At 37.2% G+C, this 14065-nt stretch overlaps 2 protein-coding genes across 2 annotated transcripts; both read right to left on the bottom strand.

The window, feature by feature from the left end:
• Nucleotides 1–4754: 4754 nt before the first annotated feature.
• LOC308350861 (olfactory receptor 52A1-like) lies at nt 4755–5720 on the bottom strand (the record flags this gene model as incomplete). Its single annotated transcript, XM_080816328.1, has 1 exon — nt 4755–5720. The coding sequence occupies one exon, from the start codon at nt 5718–5720 to the stop codon at nt 4755–4757; it is 966 nt and encodes a 321-aa protein (XP_080672454.1).
• Nucleotides 5721–12828: 7108 nt separating this feature from the next.
• LOC308350013 (olfactory receptor 52Z1P-like) lies at nt 12829–13800 on the bottom strand (the record flags this gene model as incomplete). The annotated part of the gene is made up of 1 exon (XM_080815015.1): nt 12829–13800. The coding sequence occupies one exon, from the start codon at nt 13798–13800 to the stop codon at nt 12829–12831; it is 972 nt and encodes a 323-aa protein (XP_080671141.1).
• Nucleotides 13801–14065: the final 265 nt, after the last annotated feature.

Genomic DNA, 14065 nt, shown 5'->3' with positions numbered 1-14065 from the left:
ATGATGTGGAGTGTTCTTCCTGGGAGAGGAGCTTGGTGGGGTTGCTTTCGCTGCCTCTGTTAATGGCTCGATGCAAAACACACACTGAAAGCTAGTTTTGATTTTCACCTCTTTTCTAAAAGTGGAAATACTCTTCAGATTTGTTTCAGGTGCTGAAAATAGGTACTAATGCAGGTCTTTCATGAGAGCTAAATGGCATAATGTTAACTTTCAAAAACTAGGACTTACCCGTATATAATGTCATGTACCCACCATTACAGTATCACACAGAAGAATTTTGTGAGCTTAAAAATTCACTGTTCTCCCTCCATTCATGTCTCCCTCCCTCTTCGGAACGCTTGACTGTAATGATATTTATGCTATTTCTGTAGTTTTGTCTTTTTTGGAATGTTATGCTCTTGTAGTCATATAACTATTTAACCTTTCCAGGATGGCTTCTTTCATGTAGAAATATACATTGAAGGTTTTTCCATGTCTTTTCATAGCTTGATAGTTTTCCTTTTTTTTTTTAAATCAAGGAATAAATAACATTACATTTTATGGCAATACCAGAGTTTCTTTATCCATTCATCTTACATTCTTCCAATTATGGCAATTAGAAAGAAACCTGATATAAAGATTCATATTTATGTTTTGATGTGGACATATGCCTTCAACTCATTGGGTCAAATATCTGGGAGTGCAAGACCACATGGTAAGAGTATGTTTAGTACTATGAGAAACTCCAAGACTCTTCCAGAAAGGCTGTAATTTGCATTTTCACCAACAATGACTGTGAGCCCCTGTGACTCCTTGTCCTCACCAGCATTTGGTGTTGTCAGTGTTTTTAGGTTTTAGCCATTCTCATTGGTGTTAGTGGTACCTCAATGTTGTTTTACTTAGAAATCTTCATGGCAAATTATATTGAGCACCTTTTCGTGTGCTTAATGTTACTTGCATGTCTTTTTGGTGCAAATACCTTTTCAGATCTTTTGCCCAAGTTTTAACTGACTTCTTTATTTCTTTGTGGTTGAGTTTTAAAAATTCTTTGTATATTTGGTGAAATATTTCTGTTACAAATGTTTTCTGCCTGCCCATGGCTTACACTTCACTTTCTTAAATTACTATGCAATTATACTTTTTTTCTCTTTTCTTTGTGATTATGCTCAATTTGGACATTTTGTCGTTTTTTTCCTTGGAAAAATCTTGAATAATTTTCTAATAAATTCCTAATCCTAATACATCCCACTTATCATTTTAAATTCCCCGATTTTCTAGAACACCTACTAGTGATGTGTTGGTGTTCTTGGATGAACCCTATATTCCTTTTCCTCCAAGTCCCCATATTTAACACTTGTTCTTTTGTTCTGCTTTCTTAAATCTAGCTTCTGAGAGTTCTGTTGGTTTTTCTTTAATCTCTCATATTGTTGTTTAATTTGCAAATAAACCTTTGTGTTGTCTGTGTATTTCTTATTAATAGTATTCTGTTCTTCTATCAAGGATCTAGTATCATGGATTATTTCACTAGGAGTATTAACTAGGGGTTGATTTTTCTTTTTAAGTCATAGTCACTGAACTGAATAAACTCTGCTCCACCTGATTCTATTTTTTTCATTAATTTTGGTATGTGATTTTGTATTGGTGAATTTAATCTCACCTTTGGTATATATTTGGCTGTCCATTCATATGTCATGGTGAGGGACCACAAATTTAGTAGGGATATCCATGCACATGGTGGGATGTGACCTAGTCAGTGACATTATAAGTCCTGAAGTAGGAGGCTAGCCAAGTCAGTGAGTAAATACTCAAATAGCAGTACCTCTTAATATTTGCTTTGAGACATTTTTACAGAGAATCATCCTAAAATCACCTGATAATGAAATATCAGTATGGCTGGTGTTTTAGAAGATGAATGTTGACAAGTTTTCTATGGGCTTCAATATTCAATAGGTATTATTTTAGACAATCCCTCTCTCTTATATGACCCCTCATTCCCAGCATCCTTTGTACCCAGTGCTGCTTTCTCTGGATCATTATTGATTCTGTCACCACAGAGACCAATCATTTGGCTGGAACTGAAAATGGATACTTTCCAGATGCTTCAGTTCAGAAACCTTACACACACCTTCACCTTTTCCACCATTTTTAGTGCACCCCAGCTCTAATACCTGATAGGAAATTCCTGTGTTTTTCTGGAATTGCGATGCACAGACCATTTTCTCCTCATAGGTATCCTCTTCAGTGGGAACCTAGGTCTCAGAGTTATCTATCCTAGTTGCGTTTTGGGTATGGTTTAATGTTCCATATTTATTCAATTTGTCTACACATACACTGCCACTATTTCACAATATCTCTGTGTGTGCACCATGGTTTTAGTAACTTCAGAATGCAGCAGAAATGAAAACATTCTCCATCAAGGAAATTAATCGGTTTTAACACTTTTCCTATGTTTCAGACACTATAAGACACTTAAGGTAAAAGCCAGATATAATTACATGTCAAACACTGAATGAAAGATTAAGACTAAGCAGAAAGGCAGAAATGGGAAGTTATTCTCTCTTTAATGATACTAAAATAAGGAGCTAAGGTCTTGAGGATAAATACTTGAAGTGTTACACACATTTTAAATTGTCCTCTGAAAATTACAGAAGAGGCCAAGACGATCTAATTCAGCAGGATCCTTCTAGGAAATGCAGGACTGGAATACACACTGCTAGGCTCCTGCTGTTCTCTGGGGTATGTGGTTGCCTTCAGTGTGGCTGCCAGAATCTCCCTCTTCCTTACTGCTCTTGTTCTCTCATCTTCACCTGTGGAGAAGAACAGCTTGGTCAGCAATAAAAAATGTATATACTGCTATATTAAACCAGTAAGGTCTTCAGAAAGAGACCTAGAAAACTGGTGGATATGAAATGGACTTATAGTTACATGTAGAATTAAGATTTATTCATGGAAGTTTATGTCCATGATCATCTTTACATGTTTTTCTTTAAATTTTAATTAATTAATTAATTAATTAATTTGACACAGAGAGAGACAGAAAGAAAGGGAACACAAGCAGGGGGAGAAGGAGAGGGAGAAGCAGGCTTCCCGCTGAGCAAGGAGCCCCATGTAGGACTCGATCCCAGGACACTGGGATCATGACCTGAGCGGAAGGCAGCCACTTAACTACTGAGCCACCCAGGTACCCCCATCTTTACATGTTTAACAGAAGTGTTATTACCAATGAAATTTTGAATTCATACATGTTAATTTCCAATTCTATCCTCCTTATAGGAAGAGGCTATAAGAAGTCAGTTAGTTCTTCCAACTGCCCATGCTTCATTCACAACAGAGAAAACACTACTGTATAGTTTTTTTATTCTATACCTAATCTCTAACATCATCTACCTGGCATGATATGTTGTTACTTGCTAGTGATTCATTTGTCCTTCATTAAGAGTCAGACTCCCTACAGAGAAAGAAAAATGACAAATGATTCTACTCATTAAGAAACAAAACAAAAGAATAAAGGGGAAGGGTACCCTGGTGATTCAGTTGGTTAAGTCTTAGACTCTTGGTTTTAGCTCAAGTCATGATCTCAAAGTCCTGAGATGGAGAACCACATTGGGCTCTGTGCTCAGTGGACTCTGCTTGAGATTCTCTCCCTATCATTCCACTGCCCCTCTACCTGGCATCCTGCTCCCGTGCTCTCTCTCAAATAAATAAATAAATAAATAAAATCTTTATTTAAAAAAAAAAAGATGAAGAAGAACGTGGTGATGAAGAGTAAGGAGTATAGGTCTCCTGATGAATGCAGGGTGATGCATGGAGGTGTTGAATCACTACATTGCACACCTGAAACTAACACAAATATAACGGAAGTTATATTAAAAAAATAAAAGAGAATCAGGCTCTCTAATTAAAAGGACAAAACAAAGATAATAAAATGACTACAGACTGCTGCATTTAGTTGAATTTCACTGCCTCGCTCTTTGCTAAACTACATTCCATTGGTACTTCTACTGCTTCTCTGTCCTTCTCTCTCTCTCTCTCTCTCTTTCTCTTTCTCCCAAAAATATAAAACCATAATTTCTATAAATTCAAAAAATGTAAAGACTCTCTCAAATTTCCCATTATGTATCTGTTCTTTGCTATAGCATTTATAATACTGTAGTTCTTTTTATAGTGCTTGATGAATGAATGAGAAATTGGTGAGGGTACAGAAAAAGTAGTGATCTATAACATGGAACATTGGATTTCTCATGATTTTTTATGTCTTAATGTCCTAAATGGCACAAGAAATGTTGAAAATTAAAGACAATGTCTCATCATATATATAGTCAGGGTTTTTTTTTTTTTAATTTGTTTGCATAAAAATAAAAAAAAACTTCCTCTCATTTTTTAGAGATAATTAGGATGATCCAGAAACAATAGAATCGATAACTTGTTATCAGTGAGTACCTGGACAATCTAACCAATGAATCTTGGGTACATTTAAATTCATTGAGAGACAGATATTTGTTAACCCTTCTGGAGAAGGATACTTAAATGAGAAAGTTTAATCAGGCACTAAAAATTAAGAAAAAAGGAAATAACGCAGGTTCACTATTTGGCTCTTTCTACATTTCTCATTCTCATTAACCAACAGGTTCTAAATCCCATGACTTATAGGAGTCATGGGCTATGATGTGACAACCATTTAAAATGAAGGAAAATTTCACAAGAGAATTAAATAGAAAACGCAAGCATCAAAATTAGCATCCACTTTTGTTGTTTTATTTAGTTTTGAGAGATTGTTATGATCGCATAAAGGAGAAGGCTGTAGGTGAACACAAAATCTTTACTACATGAATGCGGATCTGCTTGGTCTTGGCACCATAGACAAGTGGATTGAGAAAAGGGGGGACCAGCAAGTAGAGACTAGAAAAGAGGATATGGATATAAGGGGGAATATGAGCACCGAACCTATGTGTGAAGAAGGAGAAGAAGGCAAGGAGGTAGAACTGGAGGAAGACACAGATGTGGGCGATGCAGGTATTGAATGCTTTCCACCGAGCCTCCTTCTGCGGCAAACAAAAAACTGTGAAAAAGATCTGTATGTAGGACAAAGTGATGAATATCATGTCAAATCCTGCAACAGCAAATGCCACAAACAAGCCATAGATTTTGTTGACCTGCACATTTTCTGCAGCCAGTTTCACAATGGCCATATGTTCACAGTAGGAATGGGAGATGATGGTTGTGTGGTAAAACTGAAACCGACATTTTATCAGTACTAATGATGGGGTTGCTAGAATGGCAGCCCTAAGTGTTACCACAGCCCCTATTTGGGTGACCAGCTGGTGGGTGAAGATGGCAGTATATCTTAGTGGATAGCAGATGGCCACATAACGGTCCAGAGCCATGGCCAGGAGGATGCCTGACTCGATGCACTGAAATGTGTGGATGAATCCCATTTGAAGCAAGCAAGAATCAAAATAAATCTCTGGTATATGTAGCCAGAAAATGCCAAGCATCTTGGGCACAATGCTTGTGCCAAGTACAATATCCGTGACTCCTAGCATGCCTAAGAAAAGATACATGGGTTCATGGAGGCTACGCTCTGAAATGATGATGACCAGAAGCACAGAATTTCCAATCAAAGCAAAGAGATACATAGCACAGAAAGGAATCCCGATCCAGCACTGCACAGACTCTAGGCCTGGGATCCCTATTAGGGTCAACACAGAAGGCATGAAGACTGTAATGTTGGAGTTGGGCATAATGTCTTTGGGTCTCCAGAACCAAATGAAAGAAGTATTTCAGTCAGTGGTACACTTCCTCTCTACTCCATTTTTATCGAAAATCATCATAGTGAGTCTCTCTGATTCTGGCCGAAGTCTAAGGTCATATCATCCATTTTACCTATGTTGTTGATGGAAAAAAGACTGGCCCTTTGATGCACATCACTGTTTTGAGGGAGGACATCCCCAAGCACTAGTCCACAAGAAGAGATTAGGTGTATGGCAGGTCAAATGCATTAGAACCACCTGATCATCTGAATAAGGAAATCAACTGCTGACCTTTCTACATGTCCTTCTGGACCTGTGGACAAAATAATGATGTTTGTTTATTTTGTATGCAAATTGTACATTAATCAGATTTTCATAAATCTCTCCTTATCCCAAATTGCAGGTAATCCTTAGGTAAACCCACCGTCTCTGAGTCAGGAACTGTTAGTCTGTACCAGCAAATAGTCGAACTCTATCCAGCATATTGTTACCAAAGGCTCGTATGAAAGAGAAGAGAGATAGAAACAACTCCACCCAAGAGCATAATATACTTAGGTATCTATATTTGTCTATACATTATATATCTATGTATGAATGGATGTCCTTTCAAAAGAATGTGAGGTAGAGCTTGAGAAAAGATTCAAATCCATGTAATTTTTACAATCTGGATCAAAGTTACATATTATTTTTTTAGAGATAACATTTTTTCAATTTATTTTTTAAATTCCAATATACTAGGCATAGTGATAACTTTTTTCAATTTTTTAAAAATTCCAGTATAATAGGCATAGTGTTGTATTAGTTTCAGTTGTCCAATATAGTGATTCAACAATTCCATACATTACTCAAGGTTCTTCAGAGTAAATATATCTTTTTTTTTCTATTATGTTATGTTATGTTAGTCACCATGCCGTACGTCATTAGTTTTTGATGTAGTGTTCCATGATTCATTGTTTGTGTATAACACCCAGTGCTCCATGCAATATGTGCCCTCCTTAATAACCATCACCAGGCTAACCCTTTGTCCCACTCCCTCATCTCTAAAAGCCTCAGTTTGTTTCTTAGAGTCCATGGTCTCCTATGGTTTTTCTCCTCCTCCAGTCCCCCACCCCACTTCATTTTTCCCATCCTTCTCCTAATGTTCCATGTTATTTTTTACATTACTAATAAAACTGTATTTTATTTTGTCTCGATTACTAACATGGAATTCACTAAAATGAGTTGTATACTTAAAACAGCAGAAATTCTGTAATACCCATTTCAGAATAACTAGAGGCAAGAAGTATCCAGGAGGCAAGGAAATCCCGAGCAACAATGTAGAGGCAAGGGAACTCATCCTTGCTTACTAAAGGACATAGGTAAATGGGTAATGTAGCAAGAATAGGCGTTAGTTTCTAGGGTTTAATGTTTTTTTAATTTATCGATAGCAAAATATGGGTACATTTAGGCCTATTTATTCTCAATAATACACACATCACGTGAATACTTTGATCATTTTGGAGCTCAAGCATCAAAAATAAATAGAAAGTAAAAGGGTGAAAAGATAGGTTCCTCAAAAGGAACTCCAACCTAGAAGCGGAAAGAAGACAGAGGGCAGACCTGGGGATACCAGAAATGATTCAGGAGAGGGCTGTGGAGCAACTAATGATAATTTGACCACAATTCACTGATGACTGAATTTTCAAAAGACTTAGTCCCTATATGAGAGTTCTTCTCTGATAAAAATCATTGCTGTGAAAAATTACATAATCATGATATTCTCAAGTTGTACAATAGAAAAATATTTGCTGTCCTTTAAAAAAAAAAACAAAACAGGGTTCACCTATGTCATTCTTTCCTCGACTCTCCAAAACTGCTGTTTTATGTCAGCAAGCTCATGATCACCTAACCATCTACTGAATAGGAATCCTTTAGTAACAATCCCATTGTCTGACGTATTCAGGAGAAAGAAGGTGCCAAGGGAGCATTACCTGATAGGTCCAGATGGTGGGAAGGCTGGTGGGAGAGGATATATATTTGTTGCTTGGGCCATATCCAATATATGATCATCTCCGTGATAATATTTACTGCAGTTCTCTGTCCCTGCAAAACAAATTTGATCCTATCCTCTAAGGCTTCCTGAGGTCATGTTGGTGGATTCATCCTCCAACAAAACTCACAGCAAGATCTGTATCATGTTGTGGCAGCAACATGAATTTATTGAGCTTGAATTGCAGAAGAAAGCTGTTGACGACTAACTAAAATATTCCCCAGAGAATGTGGAGAAGGAGGAGGTCTGAATATGACCTTAGAGATTACCTCACCACTAGGCCAGTCCAGGAGGCTCTCAGCAGCTTAGAATGATATCCTTTTGGGTCCATCCACAGTTAGTGTCTCTGAATTCATTTCTATAACCTGCAGAATCTCACTGCTCTTGTCTCTTCATTTCCCCACAGTGTAAATGTAGAGAAATTAATACACACAAATTGTATTTTTATGTCTTCAGTTCTTTTTCTGCCATCCTCATTTGGAAAAACTTCTAAAGAACACTTGGATGTGGGCATGTTCCTATGCCATGAATTCTATAAATATCCTTAGGACCCTTTGTTCACTAACGCACTACTGGAAAGAAAAGTCTGTATACATAATAGCTCCTTCTCACATATTTACTCTCATTCTCCTACAGTCTCATCCTCAGATTTTTTGTTCTATTGAAGCTATTTTTGTAAATTTAGTAATATTTTCCAAATGACCAGTTATGATATATATTTCCAAATCCTGCTATATTAATTTTAGAAATATTTGTTCCAGCACTGTTAAAAATGTGGATGGTATTTTGATAGGGGTAACATTGATTCTGTAGATTGCTTTAGATAGCATTTTAACAATATTTATTCTTCTAAATCATGAGCAAGGATTATTTTTCCATTTCTTTGTCTTCCTCAATTTCTTTCACAATTATTCTGTAGTTTTTAAAGTATAGATCCTTTACCCCTTTGGTTAGGTTTATTCCTAGGTATCTTATGGTTTGGGTGCAATTGTAAATGGGGTTAATTCCTTCATTTCTCCTTCTTCTGTCTCATTGTTAGTGTATAAAATGTTAGTGTATAAAATTGTTAGTGTATAAAATGAAACTGATTTCTGTGCATTGATTTCATATCTTGCCATATTGTTGAATTGTTGAATTCCTGTATGAGTTCTAGCAATTTTGGGGTGGAGTCTTTTGGGTTTTTCATATAACGTATCCTGTCATCTGAGAAGAGTGAGAGTTGGACTTCTTTACCAATTTGATTTTTTTTTTTAATTTCTTTCCATTGTCTGATTGCTGAGGCAAGGTTTCTAGAACTATGTTGAAGAATAGTGGTGAGAGTTGGCAACCCTGTCTTGTTCCTGGCTTTAGGGGAAAAGATCTCAGTTTTTGTCCATTGAGAATGATGTTTGCTGTGGGATTTTCATACACAGCTTTTATGATATTGGGGTATGTTCCCTTTATTGATATAGATGGAACTGGAGGATATTGTGATGAGCAAAATAACGCAGTTAGAGAAAGGCAAGTATCATATGGTTTCACTCTATGTGGAATATAAGAAACAGCAGAGACAATAATAGGGGAAAGGAGGGAAATCTGAATGGGAAGTCGTCAGAAAGGGAAAGAACCAGGAGACTCTTAATCATAGGAAATAAACTGAGGGTTGATAGAGGGGAGTAGGATGGGAGGCTGGAGTAGTCCAGTGCTGGACATTGAGGAAGGCACGTGATGTGATGAGCACTGCTTGTTATACACAACTGATAAATTATTGAATCCTACACCTGACTTATGATGTGTGACAGGTTGTCTAATTGAATCTAAATAAAATAAATACATAAATAAATACATAAATACATAAATTTTGCCATGCAGAACCCTGAACCAGTTACTGACCATCTGGTGATATTTCTCTCATTCCTCCCTTTTATACCCTTTTTCCTCTTTTCTACCAGTCTTCTCAAGAATGCAAATATTTTATGCCTCATAGATGTGGAGGAATCATGTCATCTGCTCTTGAGGCAAGTATAAAGAAGACATATATGCTTTTAAGTTTTTAGAAATATAGGGAGAAGAATTCAAAAGTCTTTTATCATTAGAACAAATGATGAATTCAAGAACTGCTTGTACACATGGTACCTTTCTCCTTGACATGATTTGTCTGGTTTCTAGACTTTCTCTTATGCTGCTATCATAAGAGATTGAGGCAATACAGATGCTGGCAAATCTAGAAAGAATCCTTTCAGTAGGATGGAGGAGGCATTCACAATGGATTTCAGGGAGAAGAAGAGATAGAGATAAAAGGGCAGAGGACCTTAGATGTTCTTTGTAGAATCTTGTTTGTGAAGGAGACAGATACAATGGTATTGATTCATGTTGAATAGAATTGATTCAGAGGTCAGATTGGCACATGTTATCTAATCATTAGCTCAGTCTTGAGTCACCAAGGAACAGTTTAAACTAGCTTATTATTTTTTCCTCTCCTTTTCTTCTCTTCTACTGATTTTATTTAAATTTTGTTGTCTTCCAATCTAGTATCCTGAGTCCCTTTCACCCTTAAACTATACATTATTACTGGGAATAGTATCTTCTCAAAATAACTGGGGTATCAATTTTATTATGCCAACTCCAATAACAATATTTTCAGCAAATATCCTGATTCTGCTCCTGATTTGGCATGTCATATTCCAAATTTCAGTCCATGTTGAACACACTTTGAAAGACTGTCCTGACCTTTCCTTGGCCTGTAGAATAGATAAGCAACTTTTTTCCACTTTATTGTGAAACCAGGAAATACTTTCACAAATAGATCAATACCTATATGTTTAACTTTTTTTTTTTCCCCAGAATTTTGTAGGGCTTTGGAGGATAGGTTAATAAATCATCTTTAAAAGATCATCCTTCAAATTTTTTCTCAAAAAAAATCATATGTACTCATTATGAAGCATACACCAATCTGGCAATCCACAATTTTAGTAGTAAATTGATTAAGTACTAATTGATTTAGTAGTAAAATCAATTACCTCAATTTCCTGTCCTTCTTTTATTTTAAGAAAGCTACAGTCATGAATTGACTCATATTACCATATCACTGATAAATTCTATGGAATATAGTGTTAAGAAATTAATGTCTACCTATGAGGTGAATTGATTCTCAAAAACAATATCCATTGGGGAGGGTGTGTGCTATAGTGAGTGCTGTGAAATGTGTAAGCCTGATGATTCACAGACCTGTAACCCTGGGGAAAATAATACATTATATGTTAATAAAAATAATTTTAAAAATGGTAAAAACAAACAAAAAAGCAGTATCAAGGTCATTCAATAGAGAAAGCATAGTCTTCTCTACAAATAATGCTGAAACAACTGGACATCCTGGCTAGGTTCAGTTTGTTGCATTAGATTCTTTATTGTCTCTGGTCGTGAAAATCACCATCATCAAAATAAAATTTTTAATTTAATGCCAAATGCATCTTATAGCATATGTCATTTAAAAAACAAGCCAGGGATGCCTGGGTGGCTCAGTTGGTTGAGCCGCTGCTTTGAGCTCAGGTCATGATCCCGGGGTCCTGGGATCGAGTCCCGCATCGGGTTCCTTGCTCTTCGGGGAGCCTGCTTCTCTCGCTGCCTCTGCCTGCCTCTCTGCCTGCTTGTGTGTACTCTCTCTCTCTCTCTGGCAAATAAATAAAATCTTAAAAATAAAAACAAACAAAAAACAAGCCAATACATAAGGTACTAAAGTAATTCCATTTACCAGTCAAGAACCAATAGTTACACAACAAGATAGCTTTATACAGTTAGTGTAGGACAAGCAAATAAGGATTTCTAGTATCACAGGGTTTATTTTTAACTCCTAAAATAGATTAACTTGCTGAAATCCAAGTGACTATATCATATATTTAAGCCAAGGTACTTATTCAGGATTCCAGGGATCTAGGAAACAGCCTTTCATTTCAATTTCACTACACACCCACACACACACACACACACACACACACACACATACATTACCTTATATGTACATTAATGTGTTTATACACACATACATGATATATACATAATAGAAAACAAGGTAAAGAGACTAACCCTGGAAAGTTTGCAAATGTTCGAAGTACAGCTTCCAAGTTCATTTTTTGCTTTCTTCAAATGTAAATAAGGTCAGATTTCACATTCTCATAGCATGTGCTAGCCTTTGAGGAAGGAGAGATTGTAAAAGTATTTTCTTGAAATTGAGAAATAAATCTGAAGACAAGCTTATGAAAACTATATTTGGTGTGACTACAGATTTTTTATGTAAGATTATGTGTTGGCATCCTACGTAATCTTTTCCTGTCTCTATCTATGGCCTGGGTATGGCATTTTTAATCTTTTTCTTCTTTCCTCAGTGAAGTCTCTGTTAAAGGGATGCTTCATTGATGATTTGGGCCAGAGGTTGCCAATATGTAAGGAAGAAAGGATTAACTTTGAAGGTGTCTGTGTTGTCTCAGATGGGTCAATATAATTTATTATTTGTTTCAATTCAGTATTATCTGTTCATGAAATAAACCTATACTCTGTGCCTATTTCATTGAGTAGACTTTCAGCGAATATGAAAATATCTCATCTTAGAACTCACATTTTAATTTAAGAAAAAAGTGAAGATAATTAGAGTTGATTAGCTTCATGCTACTAGCATGAGTGTTTCCTGGTTGCAGTGGGAGAGTTTCATACGTCAGCAAATTTCAACGGTCTCTACAAAAGCGAGGCAACTCCCCATTTTCACTTCCCAGCTCTACCCAAGAAAGCTCCGTTTGGGTTGAATCCTAAAATGTATTCCTCTTTACACAGGGTTCTCTTATGACTGCTTAAGAAGAAATTACAATGCAAAATAATAGCTTGTCTAGGAGAATTCAGAATATCATTATTTTTTCAAAGTCTTTAAGTGCTTTAGGGAAATGCATTGGTAACTTCGGCATTTACTGTCCTTTTTTATGTATATTGAGGATTATTTATGGACGTTCTTTATTCCCATTAGTCATTCAAATTGTATGTGTGTATGGGGTGAGTGTGTGTGTTTCATTGAGAAATATCCAGCATCAGGCATTAATCTTCATTTTAACAACATGTGGTGATGCGGGAGTAAAGGAGAATTACTCGGTCTTGAATCTGTTTGGTCTTGACCCCGTAAATGATGGGGTTTAGCATAGGGGGCACCACCACATAGAGGTTGGCTACTAGGATGTGGACATGATGAGGGATGGTTGCCCCCCCAAAACGATGGGCAAAAAATGAAAAGAATGCTGGGGCATAGAACATAAGGATGACACAGATGTGGGAAGCACATGTGTTGAGGGCCTTGAATCTGGCAGCCCAGGAAGGTATCTGAAACACTGTGCAAAGGATCCTGGTGTAAGACATAATGATGAACACAATGTCCAGTCCTGTAGACAGCAGGGCCACAGTCAGCCCATAGATGATGTTGACCCTGATATTGTCACATGCCAATCTGGCAATGCCCATGTGCTCACAGTAGGAATGGGGAATGATGTTTCTCCCACAATACCTAAGTCTGTGTACCAGGAAGGTGAATGGAAGGCAGATCATGAAGCTCCTGACCATAGCTGCTATGCCAATCTTCCCAATGACTGAAGAGGTTAAGATTGTGGTGTATCTCAGGGGGTGACAGATGGCCACATAGCGGTCAAATGCCATGGCCAGGAGAATAGCAGATTCTGCCACAAAGATGAAATGTATGAAGAACATCTGGGACACACAACAACCAAAGGATATATCCATGGACTGGAACCAGAAGATGGCCAGCATCTTTGGGGCTGTGGCTGTGGAGAGCAGCACATCTGCCGAGGCCAGCATGGAAAGGAAAATGTACATGGGCTCATGGAGACTGCGCTCAGTCACAATCACGAAGATCAAGAACACGTTGCCTACGACAGACAAAAAGTACATGGAACAGATAGGGATGGAGATCCAGGTGTGAAAATCTTCCAGTCCTGGGATTCCAATCAGGACATACCACATATCCTGGGGACCGGTGTGATTATAAGAGGAGGGAGGCATCTGTGGCAGCATATTCCGACCTAGTACCTTGATCAAGTCAGGATTGAGGAACACTCCATTAGGCTGAATGATGTCTGATTAGATTTTTCCCCAAATATATTTTTCTCTGTGAAAAGACAGTGAGATGTATTATCTAGCCTAAAATTATACTCTCTTTCCATGGAAAAATTAAAATATACCTGTTTAAAAAAGATATTATTTATTTATTCGATGGAAGACACGGTGAGAGAGGGAACACAAGCAGGGGGAGTGTGAGAGGGAGAAGTAGGCTTCCTGC

Source organism: Martes martes (genome assembly GCF_963455335.1).
Source record: "Martes martes genome assembly, chromosome: 10".
Taxonomy (NCBI): domain Eukaryota; kingdom Metazoa; phylum Chordata; class Mammalia; order Carnivora; family Mustelidae; genus Martes; species Martes martes.
The sequence above is the reverse complement of the archived record's forward strand: the minus strand, read 5'-3'. Positions and strand labels throughout refer to the sequence as shown.